The sequence below is a fragment of the Heterodontus francisci genome, chromosome 5 (genome assembly GCF_036365525.1).
Source record: "Heterodontus francisci isolate sHetFra1 chromosome 5, sHetFra1.hap1, whole genome shotgun sequence".
Taxonomy (NCBI): Eukaryota; Metazoa; Chordata; class Chondrichthyes; order Heterodontiformes; family Heterodontidae; genus Heterodontus; species Heterodontus francisci.
The window spans coordinates 49,398,973-49,414,430 of NC_090375.1; the positions used below are offsets into that span (position 1 = coordinate 49,398,973).

Here is a 15,458-nt window from a genome sequence, read left to right on the forward strand (position 1 = left end):
AAGTACCCACAAACAGCAACCTGATAATTTAGAGATCATTTTTTTTTTGATTGATTTTGACTGAGAAATTAATACTGGCCAGGACACTGGGGATAATCTCCATGCTCTTTGAAATAGTGCCATGGGGTCTTTTCTGGCCACCTGACAGCACAGACTGGGCATTAGGTTAATGTTTCATACAAAAGACAATGCCTTTGACAATGCAGCAATCCTGCAGTACAACGCTGGAGCATCAGTCTAGATTTTTGAGCTCAAGTCTCTGGAGTGGAAATTGAACCCACAACCTTCTGACTCGGAGGCAAGAGTGCTACCAACTTATTTGGTGATTAGTGTTAAGTTAGTTTAACTTTAGTTTATTGGTTAGTGTTTCTTTTCCCCCCCAGTGGTTCGAGTATTATGCCGGGATCTTTGATTGCTGGTAGGGTTAGGAAGCCATGTGGTCGTGATTTGAAAATTGAGTTCCTGGAGGGTGGCACTTGAGCACACTGTCTCTGGAACACGATGCAATTTTCAAAAAGGATGGGAAAGGTGGGGAAGTACAGGGAACCTTCTCGTTTCCTAATAACAGTCTATTAAGCTCCTTGAGGAGCTTGAAGGCAATTTCCAAAGCTGATAGCACTGAACCTGAGCAGTCTGGCGCATAGCCTTTGGGTACAAAGCTGGATGGTGGTAAATTTATTTCTTGATCTGGAAAAATTCTGGGAGCCGAGGGCCCTTGTACCAGATTGTGCCCTTTACCTTCTATCTGGCCTCTTTTGTGCTGGCCTTCCGAGGTGCTGCCTGCTCTCTTCTGCAATACAGCAGCAGGCCACATCGTGGTTGCCACTGCCTTTGCCACTTGTGCTCCGCAGGCATCTCCTGCCTCCTGGTTACGCTCAGCACAGTTAATTGGGCACCGGGACTGCTGCCAGCCTAATTAGGGCATTTAGATTTCATGATAGCGTTCTATGAACGACGCAGCGGCCGGGACACAAATTATTCGGGCATTGGGCCCCCAACCCAGATTTGAAAATCAGGCCCTTACCGTTTGAACAGTTGACAGCATTCAAGCTCAAGAAGCAATTTTAAATAAGTTAGTTAACATAGCTAGATGGCTGGAGTCTGTCACATGCACATAGTGTGCCAAATGAGAATTCTACAGCACTGTTTCCTGGAAAATCACAAATGCAGGAAATACTATTAAATGCTCCCCCTCAAGTTTTTCAGCTTCAGGTGCAGCTGGCATCACAACAGGGCCTAATAGGAAGCTGAGTTTTATGGCTAGCATGTTTCAGCAGGTGGTCAACCTGCAGTTATAGAGCATTAGGGGGAGAGGGAGTGGGTAACCATTGGACAGACTTGGAGGAAAAGGCAGGTCGTGCAGGAATCCCCTGGAACGTGGCAGTCACAAATTGGTAACTAGTGTTGAACACCAGCAAGGGTAATAACACCTCTTGGGAAGTGCAGTCAGAACCAAATTCACAGCATTGTGGGAGACTCAGGTGCACCAAAGGGTGATGGGGTGCACAAGTAAGTGCAGAACTGCAGTGGTTGTAGGATTCAACAGTCAGAGTAGACAAGGGACTCCAACTACAGACTTGGTGTGTTGCCTCTCCCGTGCTAGGATAAACAAGCATAATGTGAATAAGTGTGATATTATCCACTTTGGTAGAAAAAAACAGAAAGACAGTATTTCTTAAATGGAGGGGGGTTGGGAAGTGTGACTGTCCAAAGGGACTTGGGTGTCCTTGTTCATGAGTTGTTAAAAGCCAGCATGCAAGTGCAGCAAGCAATTAGGAAGGCAAATGGTATATTGGCTTTCATCGCAAGGGATTTTGAGTACAGGAGTAAAATAAGTCTTTCTGCAATTCTAATTCAAACTTGGTGAGACTGCACCTGGAATAATGTGTTCAGTTTTGGTCTCCTTATCTAAGGAAGGATATACTTGCCATAGAACGAGGGTAACTGGGATGGCGGAAGGAGAGACTGCAGAAACTGGGCCTGTATTCTCTAGAGCTTTGAAGAATGAGAGGTGATCTCATTGAAACTTACAAAATTCTTACAGGGCGTGACAGGGTGGATCAGGGTAGGATGTTTCCCCTGGCTGGTGAGTCTAGAACCAAAGGATACAATCTCAGAATAAGGGACAGCCATTTAAGAGCGAGATGAGGAGGAATTTCTTCAGAGGGTGGTGAAACTTCGGAATTCATTACCTCAGAGGGCTGTGGTAGCTCAATCACTGAGCATGGTCAAGACAGAAATCGAAAGACGTCTAGCTACTAATGACATCAAGGGTCATGGGAACAACCCGGGAAAGTGGCGTTGAGGTAGATGATCAGCCATGATCTCACTGAATGGCGGAGCAGGCTCAATGGGCTGAATGGCCTACTCTTGTTCTTATGTTCCTATATTACTGAACAGATGCAGGACATTCTGCAAGTGAAAGGGAAACAGCCGGAAGTCATGGCCCATATTGGAACCAACGACATTGGTAAGAAAAATGTTGAGCACCTACAGGCAGAGTTTTAAGAGCTAGGAAAAAAGGTTAAAGATTTGGACCTTAAAAGGATGTCAATCTCTGGGTTACTCACAGTGCCACATGCTAGTAAGTACAGAAACAGCAAGGTAGTGCAGGTGAATGTGTGGCTAAAGAACTGGTGCAGGAGGGAAGGCTTCAATTTACTAGGGCACTTGGTCCAGTTTTGGGGCAGGAGGGAGCTGAACAAGCCAGGAAGGCTGAACCTGAACAGGGTGGGGACCAATGTCCTTGCTGGGAGGTTATTTATGGCTGCTGGAGAGGGTTTAAACTAATGTTGAAGGACAAGACAGCAGCAGAGAGGAGAGCCAAGGTGCACAGAAAACTAGGAGGGACAAACAGCAACAGAAGAATAGTGTAGAAAGAGCAAGAAAATGAAGAATAAAGTATGGTGTTGGAATAAAAAGAAATGCTGGAAATACTCAGCAGGTCTGGTAGCATCTATGGTGTTGGAATGTGCGCGTGTTAATGCAAGGTGAGTTATTAATAAGGTTGAGGAGTCAGAGGCACAAGTTATCACAGGAGGTTGTGTTATAGTGGCTGTAATGAAAACCTATTTAAACATAGGCAGGTATGGTAACTAGAAATGCCTGGCTACAAATGTATTCAAGAGGGATATGGAGGGGGAAAAAAAAAAAAGAGGTGGCAAAATTGATCAAGAAAAATATTATAGTTCTACAGAGGGAGATATACTAAAAGATTTAAAGACTAAATCTGCCCTGTCAGAGTTACAGACTGAAAAGAACTGCTAAAATTGCTGGCTATTTGCTATAGAGCCCCAAACAATGAAAATGAGATCGAAGAGGAAATCTGTACGCCATTTCAGAGAAATGCAAAAATAATAAGAGCTGTAATTGTAGGGGACTTCAAGTAGCCTCATAGGCTTGGAGGGAGGGGGAAAAAAAAAGTAGAGCGTGAAGCATTCCTAAAATGTGCACAGGAGAACTTTCTTACAATGCTTCTGGCCCAACAAGAAATGAAGCAGTGCTGGATCTAGTTCTGGGGAACCAAGTAGGGCAAAGAGTGTGTTTCAGCGGGAGAACATCTGGGTAACAGTAATCATAATATAATTAGGTTTAAAGTAGTTATGAAAAGGGACAATGAAAAATCAGAATAAAGATGTCCAACTGGAAGAGAGCCAATTTCAGTAATTTCAGAAGGGATCGAGCACAGGTGGACTACAAACAGGCTTTCAGAATGAGCTATGGCAGACTTTCAAGGCAGAGCTAGTTCAGATACTGTTACGGCCAGATGAGAAAGATGCCTAGGGGTCCCTCTCAGTATTCGCCTGGTCTTACTGTAACAGGGTTTTATTTTTAAACAATGTTTTTAGCTCCCCCTTGGTGAATCCTTGTTCACCGCTTTCCAACTATAAGGTAAAGAAACAAGCACAAACAGGCTTTCTTAGGTTTAAAGAAGAAAGGTGACATTTTATTAAACTTAAAGTCTAATTCGGTTGAGGCCTACGGATGAAGGACACGCCCACGCTAGCATGCATACGCAATACACACATGCAGATAGGGACAAAAAGGAGAAGAAAACTAAAATAGAAAGGTTTGAGGCAATATCTGAAGAGTTGTTACGGTTCTTCGAGTTCACTGTAGAATCCTTGCTTGTCAGTAATTCTCGCTTTTCGTTGGGGCCCAGTATCATTCTTAAACCTTGTTCAGTGTAGGAGACTTTTCTCTCTTGGGGTTCATGTGTCTTCAACGGATTCTGAAACTGGTGAGAAAGAGATGGGAACAGACAGGATAGGCTCTTTTCAATCCAGGAGCTAAGAGCTTTCTGCCTTCAAACACCGTTTCTCCAATTTAAAACTCTCAGTTCAAACGCTGCAACAGCCAGTTAGTCATGTGACTAAACTGGTCTGACTACATCTGTTCTGTGTAGTGGGAGCAGGGACTGGTCCTTTGTTCCAAGCAGCGTCTGTTACTGTGCAAAAATGTCCTTCTGGCTAGGGGCCTGGCAATTCCCTGCATCAGGCCTTCCCTTCTTCCCAGCAACAATTTGAAATTTAATGTCTGTGTGCTAATGTGGCGAATTAATGTGCCTCATTCTTGGCAGGTGGGGGCCTGCATGACAATACAAACCAAGCATATTTCCATAAACAGAGGTGTTAAATAAGTTGACATCATTCAAAGTTAAGTTACCCAGTCTAGATAGGACACATTTTAGGTTGCTGAGGGAAGTTAAGATAGAGATAGCTAAGCTCTGACCACAATCTTCCAATTCTACTTGTATATTGATACGATGCCAGAAGACCAAAGGATTGCAAAGGTTACACCCTGTTCAAAAAAAAAAAGGAGACGGTATTAATCAATAACTGCAAGCCAGTCAGCCTAAAGTCAGTGATGGGTAAAATACTAGAGACCACGGACAAGGACAAAATTAATTTGCACTTGGAGAAGCATGGGTTAACAGACAGCAAACAGTCCGTGGATGATACAAAATTTGACAATATAGTAAATACTGAGCATGATAGCAGCAGACCTTAGGAGGACATAGACAGACTAGTGAAATGGGAAGACACAGGGCAGATGCCTTTTAACATGTATAAGTATGAAGTGATGTACTTTGGAAGAAACAACATGGAGAGCCAGTATAGCCTAAATGGTGCTATTTTGGGAAACGGGTGCAAAAATAGAGGGACATTGGGGTTGCATATTCACAAATCTTATAGGGTTAGGAGAAAAATTTGATATGTGAGACTAAATTGGACAGCTGTTTCAAAGAGTTATATTATGGATGGTAGAATGGCTTCCTTCCATGCTGTCATATTCCATAATTCTATAGGGTAGAGAGAAACAGTTTGTTGAGGTGGCAAGCCCAAAGGGCTATAGATGCTACATTGAAGTAGCAACATTTAGAATAGGGAGCACAAAAGACTCCTTTACACAGTTGTGAAGCAGTAGAACTCACTTCCATGGTTAGTGGTGGAAGATTCAAGATTAGATTGGAAAGGTAAAGGAAAAGGGGATAAAACAATATGAACTGGATGAGAAAATGCGATTCAGACTAACTGCTTACATGGAACACCAAAATAGATTGTTTGGAACATGTTGCAACTCTATCTATTTCTATGACGGGGTAAATTCATAGAATCATAGAAACTTCCAGAACAGTCCATTCGTCCCAACATGCGTGTGCTGGCTCTTTGAAAGAGCAGTGCTTAGTCCCATACCTGTTTTTTTTTGTCCATAACCCTGCAAGTTCCTCATCCTCAAGAAACTATCTTAAGATATATGGAAACAGCTACCACAGCCCTTTCAGATAGAGCTGTGTGGATCTGGAAAGCTCTGGGAAGGAAAATACTGCCACCTTAATTCCATGGGCTTCCGTCTTCTTAAAGTCTCCTGTGTGGCTCTTTGTTGAATGCTGGAACGATTTGCCTTCAACAAATATTTACTGGCCTTCCTCGATTAACCCGTGCCTTTCCAAAAGAAAATTCATTTTGTTCCAGAAACATTCTCACCACTGATGCTCGGCTGATGCCCTGGTTTATCCTTCTCCCCTTTCTTGAACAGTGGTGTAACATTAGCAACTGTCCAGTCCTCTGGTGCTGTTTCTTTATCCACATCTCCCAGATTGGATCCAGATTGTGGCCAATAACTCATTTCTACCTTTGCTTCTTTCAGCCACCCAGAATGCGTTCCATTTGGACCAACTTTCAGTATTGCTACTTCTTAGTTCGGCTTCTATTGCTACTCTGTCCATAACTTCTATCTCCTCTAAGTGTAACCTTCACATCAAGTTTCCTTGGTGAAGACAGATGCAAAGTACTCATTTAATACTTCAGTCACGTCCTCTGCCTCTACATGAAGACATCCCTTTGGGTTCTTAACTGGCCCAACCTTTTCCCTAGCTAATCGTTTACACTTTATAAACTGTTCATGCTGTGCAAGAAAGGATCAAATGGCCTTCCATTATACCATGTTTTGTTGTGAAAAGTTCTCATACATTGATCTCATTCATCTTGAACAATGTAAAACAAAAACAGTCCAAAAGAGTAAAAAATAAATTGTACTTTGTCAATGAAATACAGTGCCACTGCTCGTTGTCGTGATTTCATTTCCCTCGATTTCCAGTCTATATGATACTGAGTTCGGATTGCATCGATCTTGTCCTTCAGACGCCGAGCTACTTCATATTTCTGCCAGTCCTTCTCACCCTGAAAGTATTAATAGACAACAATACAAAGTCATTTCACTTAAATGTGGAGATAAAGAGAATGGATCCAGAGCACCTCGCCCTCAGCACCTCAATGGCTAGTGATATACTTGAACATAATAGCAATGAAAGGGAGGAAGTATTAGCTGTTTTAGCGGGCTTAAAAATGGATAAATCCCAGGCCCAGATGAGATGTATCCCAGGCTGCTTTGTGAGGCAAGGGAGGAGATTGCAGGGCCTCTGATGCAAATTTTCAAATCCTCTCTGGCCACAGGAGAGGTACCAGAGGACTGGAGGACAGTGAATGTGGTACCATTATTAAAGAGTAGCAGGGATAAACCAGGTAATTACAGGCCCGTGAGTCTAACATCAGTGGTAGGGAAAATATTGGAAAAAATTCTGAGCGACAGGATTAATCTCCACTTGGAGAGGCAGGGATTAATCAGGGATAGTCAGCATGGCTTTGTCAGGGGGAGTTCGTGTCTGACTAACTTGATTGAATGTTTTGAGGCGGTGATGAAATGTGTAGATGAGGGTAAAGCAGTTGATGTAGTCTACGTGGACGTCAGTAAGGCTTTTGATAAGGTCCCGCATGGGAGATTGGTCAAGAAGGTAAGAGCCCATGGGATACAGGGCAATTAGGCAAATTGGATCCAAAATTGGCTTAGTGGCAGGAGGTAGAGGGTAATGGTCGAGGGTTGTTTTTGCGAGAGGAAGCCTGTGACCAGTGGTGTACTGTAGGGATTCGGTGCTGGGATCCTTGCTGTTTGCAGTGTACATTAACGATTTAGATGTGAATATGGGAGGTATGATCAGTAAGTTTGCAGATGACACGAAAAGTGGTGGTGTCGTAAATAACGAGGAGGAAAGCCGTAGATTACAGGACGATATAGATGGGCTGTTAAGATGGGCGGAGCAGTGGCAAATGAAATTTAATCCTGAGAAGTGTGAGGCATTTTGGGAGGACTAACAAGGCAAGGGAATATACAATGGATGGTGGGACCCTAGGAAGTACAGAGGGTCAGAGGGACCTTGGTGTACTGGTCCAAAAACCACTGAAGGCAGCAGCATAGGTAGATAAGGTGGTTAGGAAAGCATATGGGATTCTTGCCTTTATTAGCCGAAGCATAGAATATAAGAGCAGGGAGGTTATCAAACGCTAGTTAGGCCACAGCTGGAGTACTGTGTACAGTTCTGGGCACCACACTATAGGAAGGATGTGATTGCACTGGAGAGGGTCAGAGGAGATTCACCAGGATGTTGCCTGAGCTGGAGCATTTCAGCTATGAAGAGAGACTGAAAAGGCTGAGGTTGTTTTCCTTAGAGCAGGGAAGGCTGAGGATAGATCTGATTAAGGTACACAAAATTATGAGGGGCATTGATGGGCTAGATAGGAAGAAACTTTTTCCCTTAGCAGGGGGGTCAATAACCAGGGTGCATAGATTTAAGGTAAGGTGCAGGAGGTTTAGAGAGGATTTGAGGAAATATTTTTTCACCCAGAGGGTGGCTGGAATCTAGAACGCAGTGCCTGAAAAGGTGGTAGAGGCAGGAACCCTCACAACATTTAAGAAGTATTTAGATGAGCACTTGAAACGCCATAGCATACAAGGCTACGGGCAAAGTGCTGGAAAATGGGATTAGAATAGTTAGGTGCTTGATGGCCAGCACAGACATGATGGACCTGTTTCTGCACTGTATAACTCTATGACTCTAGTCTAGACCATATGCAAGCTACACCTTGTGGAGTGACCTTATTGGACTAGTCTGCATAAATTCATTGCAAATAGAGGATTAACCATTACCTTATTTATTTCGCTTTAACAAGGTAGTTAAAGGTGGCTGCAGAACTCTTTGGGTTGGCGTACTTAAATAAAAGCTGTTTTCATAGCAGCAGCTCTCTGGTACCATGACCAATATGTTCACTGCCTAGCCTGTGATCAAAGTGCGTTATTTGACCACAGAGGTTCCCATAGCCCATCATGACCATCTTCGGATATCCAAATGCCCATTTTTATACATGGGATCAATGCATTGCAATCAGGAATAGAAATTGTGACTGATTGTAATCCTCCCATTAACTCAGGATCTACTGCCACACCAACTGAAATTAGCTTTTTAAAACATTTATTTGAAGTTAATTGTCAAGATCTTGGCGACACTGGCGACGTTAAATTTACTGCCCATCTACAGTTGCCCCGAGAATGTGATGAGCCTTCTCTATTGAATTTTGCACTCTGAGTAATGGTATTAAATAGGGAAATCCACACAATGAAGGAATCATGATTTAGATTTTTTTTTAGATTTAGAGATACAGCACTGAAACAGGCCCTTCGGCCCACCGAGTCTGTGCCGACCATTAACCACCCATTTATACTAATCCTACACTAATCCCATATTCCTCCCACATCCTCACCTGTACATAGTTGTAGTTTATCTGAGGGGGAAAATTGCTGTGATTTGATCCTCTCCTTGCTCTATTCTGGAAAGCCAAATGGTGAAGGGCAGTACTGGAGCCAATCTTTACTCTGTCCTACACTTATTTAGAGTGAAACATTACAAGCATACACTTCCCAGCTCCACTACACCACAGCTTCAATAAGTGTCTCTTTATACATGCTCAAGTTAAACCCTAATTAATGCCCTTTGCCTGCATACAATTAAACAATTAATATACAATTAACACTGTGTGCTCTTTCAGATGGGCCTAAAAAGATTTCACAATAATTCAAAGAAGAGCTGGGGAGTTTGCCTTGTGTCCTAGTCCTCACCAAATGCTCACATATGTACTTCCAAGCAAGGATAACTCAGCACAGATTATCTGTGTGGCTCAGCTACTCACAGGATAAACACCTTAAAACTTTTTTTTTACAAAAACTATAGGGTCAAAGCTCATAATTCAGGCTGAATAGGGAAAAGTGACAAATCAGAATTTTATACCACAAGAGGCCACCAGCTCTGATATGCTTAATTCCATTCCCCAAATGCTGTTAAAGTTTTCTTTCCCAGATATTTATTCCCTTCCCTTTAAAAAGCTATTATGCATTCTGCTTCTGCATTGTTCTTATTCAGGACATAGCATGTCCTAACCGCCCTCAAGTAAAAAAATAAATTCTCAACCTAGTTATTCTGTGCCCTCTAGTTACTAACTGATTGAGCAGTGGGAAGAGTTTCACTTCACTTCACCCCACACCACACATTCACCATGTCAAAAATCTCAATTTTGAACAATTATATGAAAACTTTTCCAAATTTCTCATGAAAAAGGCCTCAACCTAAAAGACTAGGTTAACTAAAGTGGCATTTGGTTATAAGTCACTAATAGTGTTTTTGAAAGCCTATAGGTTGTGTCAGAAAGGTAAAATGGAGATAAGGAGATCGACAAATCTGTGATCTTGAGAAAGAACAAGCTAGAGTAAGAGATGGCGTGATAAATGTTATACCCATTAAACCAAGAAAATGATAGCCACCCACTGTCAGAGAACACATACCTTAAGTTTGGAACTTGGGTTGAGCATGATGTATTTAATGAGTCCCTGGACATTTTCTGTCCATGATGCCAGCCACGTTACTTTATTATCAAAACGTACTTCCTTCCACACATGATCTGTTGGGGGCTCTGGAATCTTGGAATCCCTGAATAAAATAAACTTAGTTTAGAAAAACAAAATCAAAAACAGACAAGTCTGAACAGGTTACACTAGCTCAAATTATATTTGTGAGCTAGACCAGTAACAGATCAGCAGACTGGTTACATTTAAGTGTACAGAGGTTACAGGGAAACTCCTGTATTGTATTCAGACTTATCCTGAGTTCTGAGATATTTGAAGAGCCTTTTACGACAGAAGATCTTTTAGCATCTAGCTGTTTTGATATGGAACTTTAACTGATTATCCAAGGAACAGGACTGCACTATGTACATAGTCATTGGAAATATGTGTCAGCAATCCCAGCATTTACGCTGGGTTATGTCATTCAATGCGTTCACCGCTGACCCTTCCAGAGACTGCAGGGTCATGAGAGGGGTACTTAAAATACACGGGGACAATGGGAACCTTGCAAGGGACATCAAAATCAATAAGAAGAAACTTTATAGTTACATAAAGAGAAAACGGGTGGTCAAGAGCAATGTCGGCCCACTGAAAGCTGAAACTGGAGATACTGTCATTGATAATGGGGAAATGGCAGACATGTTGAATTACTTTGCCTCAGTATTTACAGTTGAAAAGGAGGATAACTTGCCGGAAGTCCCGAAAAAATTAATAGCCGATAGGGGACAGGGACTTCATACAATTAACGTAAGTAAATCACCAGTAACAAGGAAATTAATGAAACTAAAGAGTGAGAAATCCCCAGGACCGGACAGTTTCCATCCGAGGGTGTTAAAGGAAGTAGGCACATTGTAGATGCCCTAACTATAGTCTTTCAGAGTTCCCTAGATTCATGAGCGGTCCCTCTGGATTGGAAAGCTGCACGTCACTCCACTTTTTAAGAAGGGTGAAAGGGGGAACCAAGGAAATTACAGACCAGTTAGCCTGACACCTGTGGTGGGCAAGTTGCTGGAGTCTATAATCAAGGATAGGGTGACTGAATACCTAGAAAAATTTCAGTTAATCAGGGACAGCCAGCATGGATTCATGATGGGAAGGTCATGCCTGACAAATCTCATTGAATTTTTTGAAGAGGTGACTAAGGTAGTGGACAGGGGAGTGTCCATGGATGTTATTTATATGGACTTCCAGAAGGCATTTGATAAAGTCCCACATAAGGGACTGTTAACTAAGGTAGAAGCCCATGGAGTCGAGGGCAAATTATTGACATGGTTAGAAAGTTGGTTGAGTGATAGGCGACAGAGAGTGGGGATAATGGGTAAGTACTCCGATTGGCAGGATGTAACTAGTGGTGTCCTGCAGGGATCTGTGTTGGGGCCTCAATTATTCACATTATTCATTAACGACTTGGATAATGGCATAGTAAGTCATATATCCAAATTTGCTGATACAAAGTTAGCATTGTAGACAGTCTAGGTGATAGCATAAAATTGCAAAGAGATATCGACAGACTAGGTGAGTAGGCAAAACTGTGGCAGATGGATTTCAATGCGGACAAGTGTGAGGTTATCCATTTTGGACTAAAAATGGATAGAGCAGGGTACTTTCTAAATGGGAAGAGGTTAAGTACAATGGATGTCCAAAGAGACTTGGGCGATCAGGTGCATAGATCTTTAAAATGCCACGAGCAAGTGCAGAAAATAATCAAAAAGGCTAATGGAATGCTAGCCTTTATATCCAGAGGATTGGAGTATAAAGACACAGAGGTTATGCTGCAGCTGTACAAAACCCTAGTTAGACCCCACTTGGAGTACTGTGAGCAGTTCTGGGCACCACACCTTAGGAAGGATATATTGGCCTTGGAGGGAGTGCAACGTAGGTTTACAAGAATGATACCTGGACTACAGGAGTTAAGTTAAAAGGAAAGATTGCACAAATTAGGCCTGTTTTCGCTAGAATTTAGAAGGTTAAGGGGTGATCTGATCAAAATCTTCAAGATATTAACAGGAAAAGACAGGCTAGATAAAGATAAACTATTTCCACTGGTTGGAGATACTAAAACTAGGGGACATAGTCTAAAAATTAGGACCAGACTGTTCAGGAGAGATGTTAGGAAGCACTTCTTCACGCAAAGGGTGGTAGAGGTTTGGAACTCGCTCCCACAAACAGCAGTTGAAGCTAGAACAGTCGTTAATTTTAAATCTGAGATAGATAGATTTTTGTTAAGCAAAGATATTAAGGGATATGGGCCAAATGCAGGTATATGGAGCTAGGCCGCAGATCAGCCATGATCTCATTGAATGGCGGGACAGGCTCAAGGGGCCGAATGACCTACTCCTGTTCCTATCTTCCCATGTTCCTTTGGAACCTGATTTCCCCAAGCTGCTGTGAAATTCAGCTTCAAGTCGCCCAAGTCACCTCACCCACCAGAAACTTAGCAATTTGAGTCATGTTAATCTTTGCACGGGTAGTAAAACTGAATGCTCCCTTTTGGCAGCAGGTCAGTGAAATTTCCTTTTATACAAGTACAGGTCTTTGTGTGTCTACTTCTTTCTCTTTAGGTGACCCTTGTTTGAACTCTCAAAGTGGGCCCCAATCCTGCTGGGATACTTTATGCTTCGAACAGCGAGGTACACCACTAGAATGTTGAGCAAATTACTGACAAAAGGGAAAAGGAAATAAATGAAACTAGGAAACCTGTCATCCCATCAATATGGGCTCAAACTAAACCAGTGTGAGGTGCCAGTGCAACTATTGGATCACCAAGTCCCAAAGGGTTTCTTTGCATCACGAAGGCAGGCAACGAGGGTTACTTTTTGCTTCATATAAAACAAAAAAATACAGAAGATTCCCTGACACTCCCCCAAAATAGAAGCGATCAACACAAGAAACAAGTGATACTCAACCACAAACATATTGGGAAAGATTAGTTCACATGTTCGAAAAGAAAATGGTGCAGATTTGGAATTACATCAGGGAAAAGGGGAACAAGATAGAAAGATAAAAAGTGACAGGACCTAAATGACAGAATAGATTCTTTGTATTATTTCTTTCATTCATCATGTAAACTGCTTACTTGCTGCAGTTGATAATGACGTCTTCAGGCATGATCCTTTTCTTTAGTTTTCCCATCTTTGGATGGTTGCCACGTCCACGAAACAGCCCCGGAGGCTCGATTTTGAAGTTAGCAATTCTCTCCCGATGTCCATCCATTACACAGTAGCCATAAATCTCAGTGATTGCATCTTGCTCTAATTTTAGCTTCTGTAAGAAAAGATTGGATTTTCAGTGGATATTTCTAAGTTTGTTTCCACCCATTTTCTTCCCTCCTCGTGCTGGAATTTAGATACATAGGTACCTTCTTGCCTCCAATAGCTCACCTGAGTTTCCATTTTCTATGAAGACGACTAGACAGCAAGTATTTCCAGAGTATGTGATTGTGGACATGCCCGAACTCGAGACATCCACTTTCCAGTAAGGCAGTATTCACAGGAAGAACCCTGGATATTTGTCACTTTTGTAGCCCTGGGGTGCCAAGCTGAATTGCAGCATCCCTATTGCAGCCTTAGAGCTGGATTTAAGGTTGGGGTCTTGGAGCTGTTTCTCTTACTTTTAATTTTCTAAAGTATTTTTAGATCATAGAGTCATATAATGGTTATAGCACAGAAGGAGGCAATACAGCCCATCACATCCATGCCAGCTCTCTGCAAGCAACTCACCTAGTCACACTTCTCTGCCTGTTCCCTGTAGCCCTGCAAATTTTTTCTCTTCAGATAATTATTCAATTCCCTTTTGAAAGTCATGATTGAATCAGCCTCCACCACTCAAACAGTGCATTCCAATTCTTAACCGTAAAATAGTTTTTCCTGTGCAAATTATTAATAATCTGTACAGACTACATAATTTCTGCTCCCTCTCTTCCTTCCATTAGACCAATCATGAATTTGGTCTGCTTTCCTTCATCAGCTGAAATAAAAAAGGAACTCAACCTAAAATGCCAACTTGCCTTTTCGCATTCTAGATGCCAATAGACATATGCATTCCCAATATTTTCTGCAATTTTTCAGTATTCATTGTTTGGTCCTGGTTTTAAAAGGAGGAAGGGCACATGGAGGCCCTGCTCTGAGCATCAGCAGGGCCTCATTTAAATAAAAGTCTCTCTGAGCCCGTCCCCCAGATTCACCATTCCTGAATTCAGACAAAGGGTCCACACACCCAACATGTCAGCTCCTCTGCTCCCTACAGGAGAACAAAGCAGGCCATTCAGCCCTTTAAGCCTGTTCAATATGAAAGGGATGTCGAACCAAGGCAGGAAAATGGAGCCAAGATACAGATCAGATATTATCTAATCGATTGACTGATAAGTGAACAGACTATTCCTGTTTCTATTTTCCTCTCTCAATTAGATCATGGCTGATCTGCATCAACTCTATTTACTCATCTTAGTTCGATATCCCTCAATAACCTCACCAACAAAGATCTATTGATCTCAGTTTTGAAATGTCCAATTGACTTAGCCTCAGGTTTTTTGGGGAAATAGAGCTCCAGATTTACACTATCATTTTTGTGAAGAAGTGGTTCCCAAAATCATTCCTGAATGCCCTAACTTTAAATTTTAAAGGTTTTGCCCTCTGTTTGAGTTTCCTACAACAGTAAATAGTTTCTTTTTATCTACCCTATCAAATCCGTTATAACCATCTTAAACAAAATTAGATTACCCCATCTACACTCAAAGGATTGAAAGTCTAATCTATACAATCTGCCCTCAAAGTTTAACCCCTTCAGCCCTGATATTATTCTGGTGAATTTGGACTGAACCCCTCCCAAGGCCAAAATATCCTTCCCTAAGGTGTAGTGACCAGAACTGAATGCAGTACTCCAGCTGCAGTCTAACCAGAAATTCATAGAACTATAACACAATTGTCTTGGTACAATTGTACAGGGTTTTGGAGAGACCACATTTGGAGTTCTGTGTGTATTTTGGTCTCCACATTTAAGAAAGGATATACTTGTATTGGAGGTGGTACAAAGGTTCACTAAATTGGCCCTGGGATAAGGAGGTTGTGCTATGATGAGAGGCTGAGTAAGTTGGGCCTATATTCTCTGGAGTTAAGAAGAATGAGAGGCGATCTCATTGAAACTTAAGATTCTGGAGGGGCTGCATAGGGTACACAGATTGTTTCCGCTGGTCGAGGAATCAAACACTGGGGCACAGTCTTAGGATAAGG

At 42.2% G+C, this 15,458-nt stretch overlaps 1 protein-coding gene across 3 annotated transcripts in view; it reads right to left on the reverse strand.

The window, feature by feature from the left end:
• LOC137369830 (DNA topoisomerase 1-like) overlaps positions 1-15,458 on the reverse strand; it is a 215,935-nt gene that overhangs the window by 20,660 nt on the left and 179,817 nt on the right. For all 3 annotated transcript variants that reach the window (XM_068031408.1, XM_068031409.1, XM_068031410.1), the window contains 3 exons: positions 13,307-13,494; positions 10,171-10,315; positions 6,540-6,683 (listed from right to left, as the gene is read on the reverse strand). In XM_068031408.1, coding sequence (XP_067887509.1) covers positions 6,540-6,683; positions 10,171-10,315; positions 13,307-13,494 — 477 coding nt within the window. The remainder of the gene's footprint in view (positions 1-6,539; positions 6,684-10,170; positions 10,316-13,306; positions 13,495-15,458) is intronic.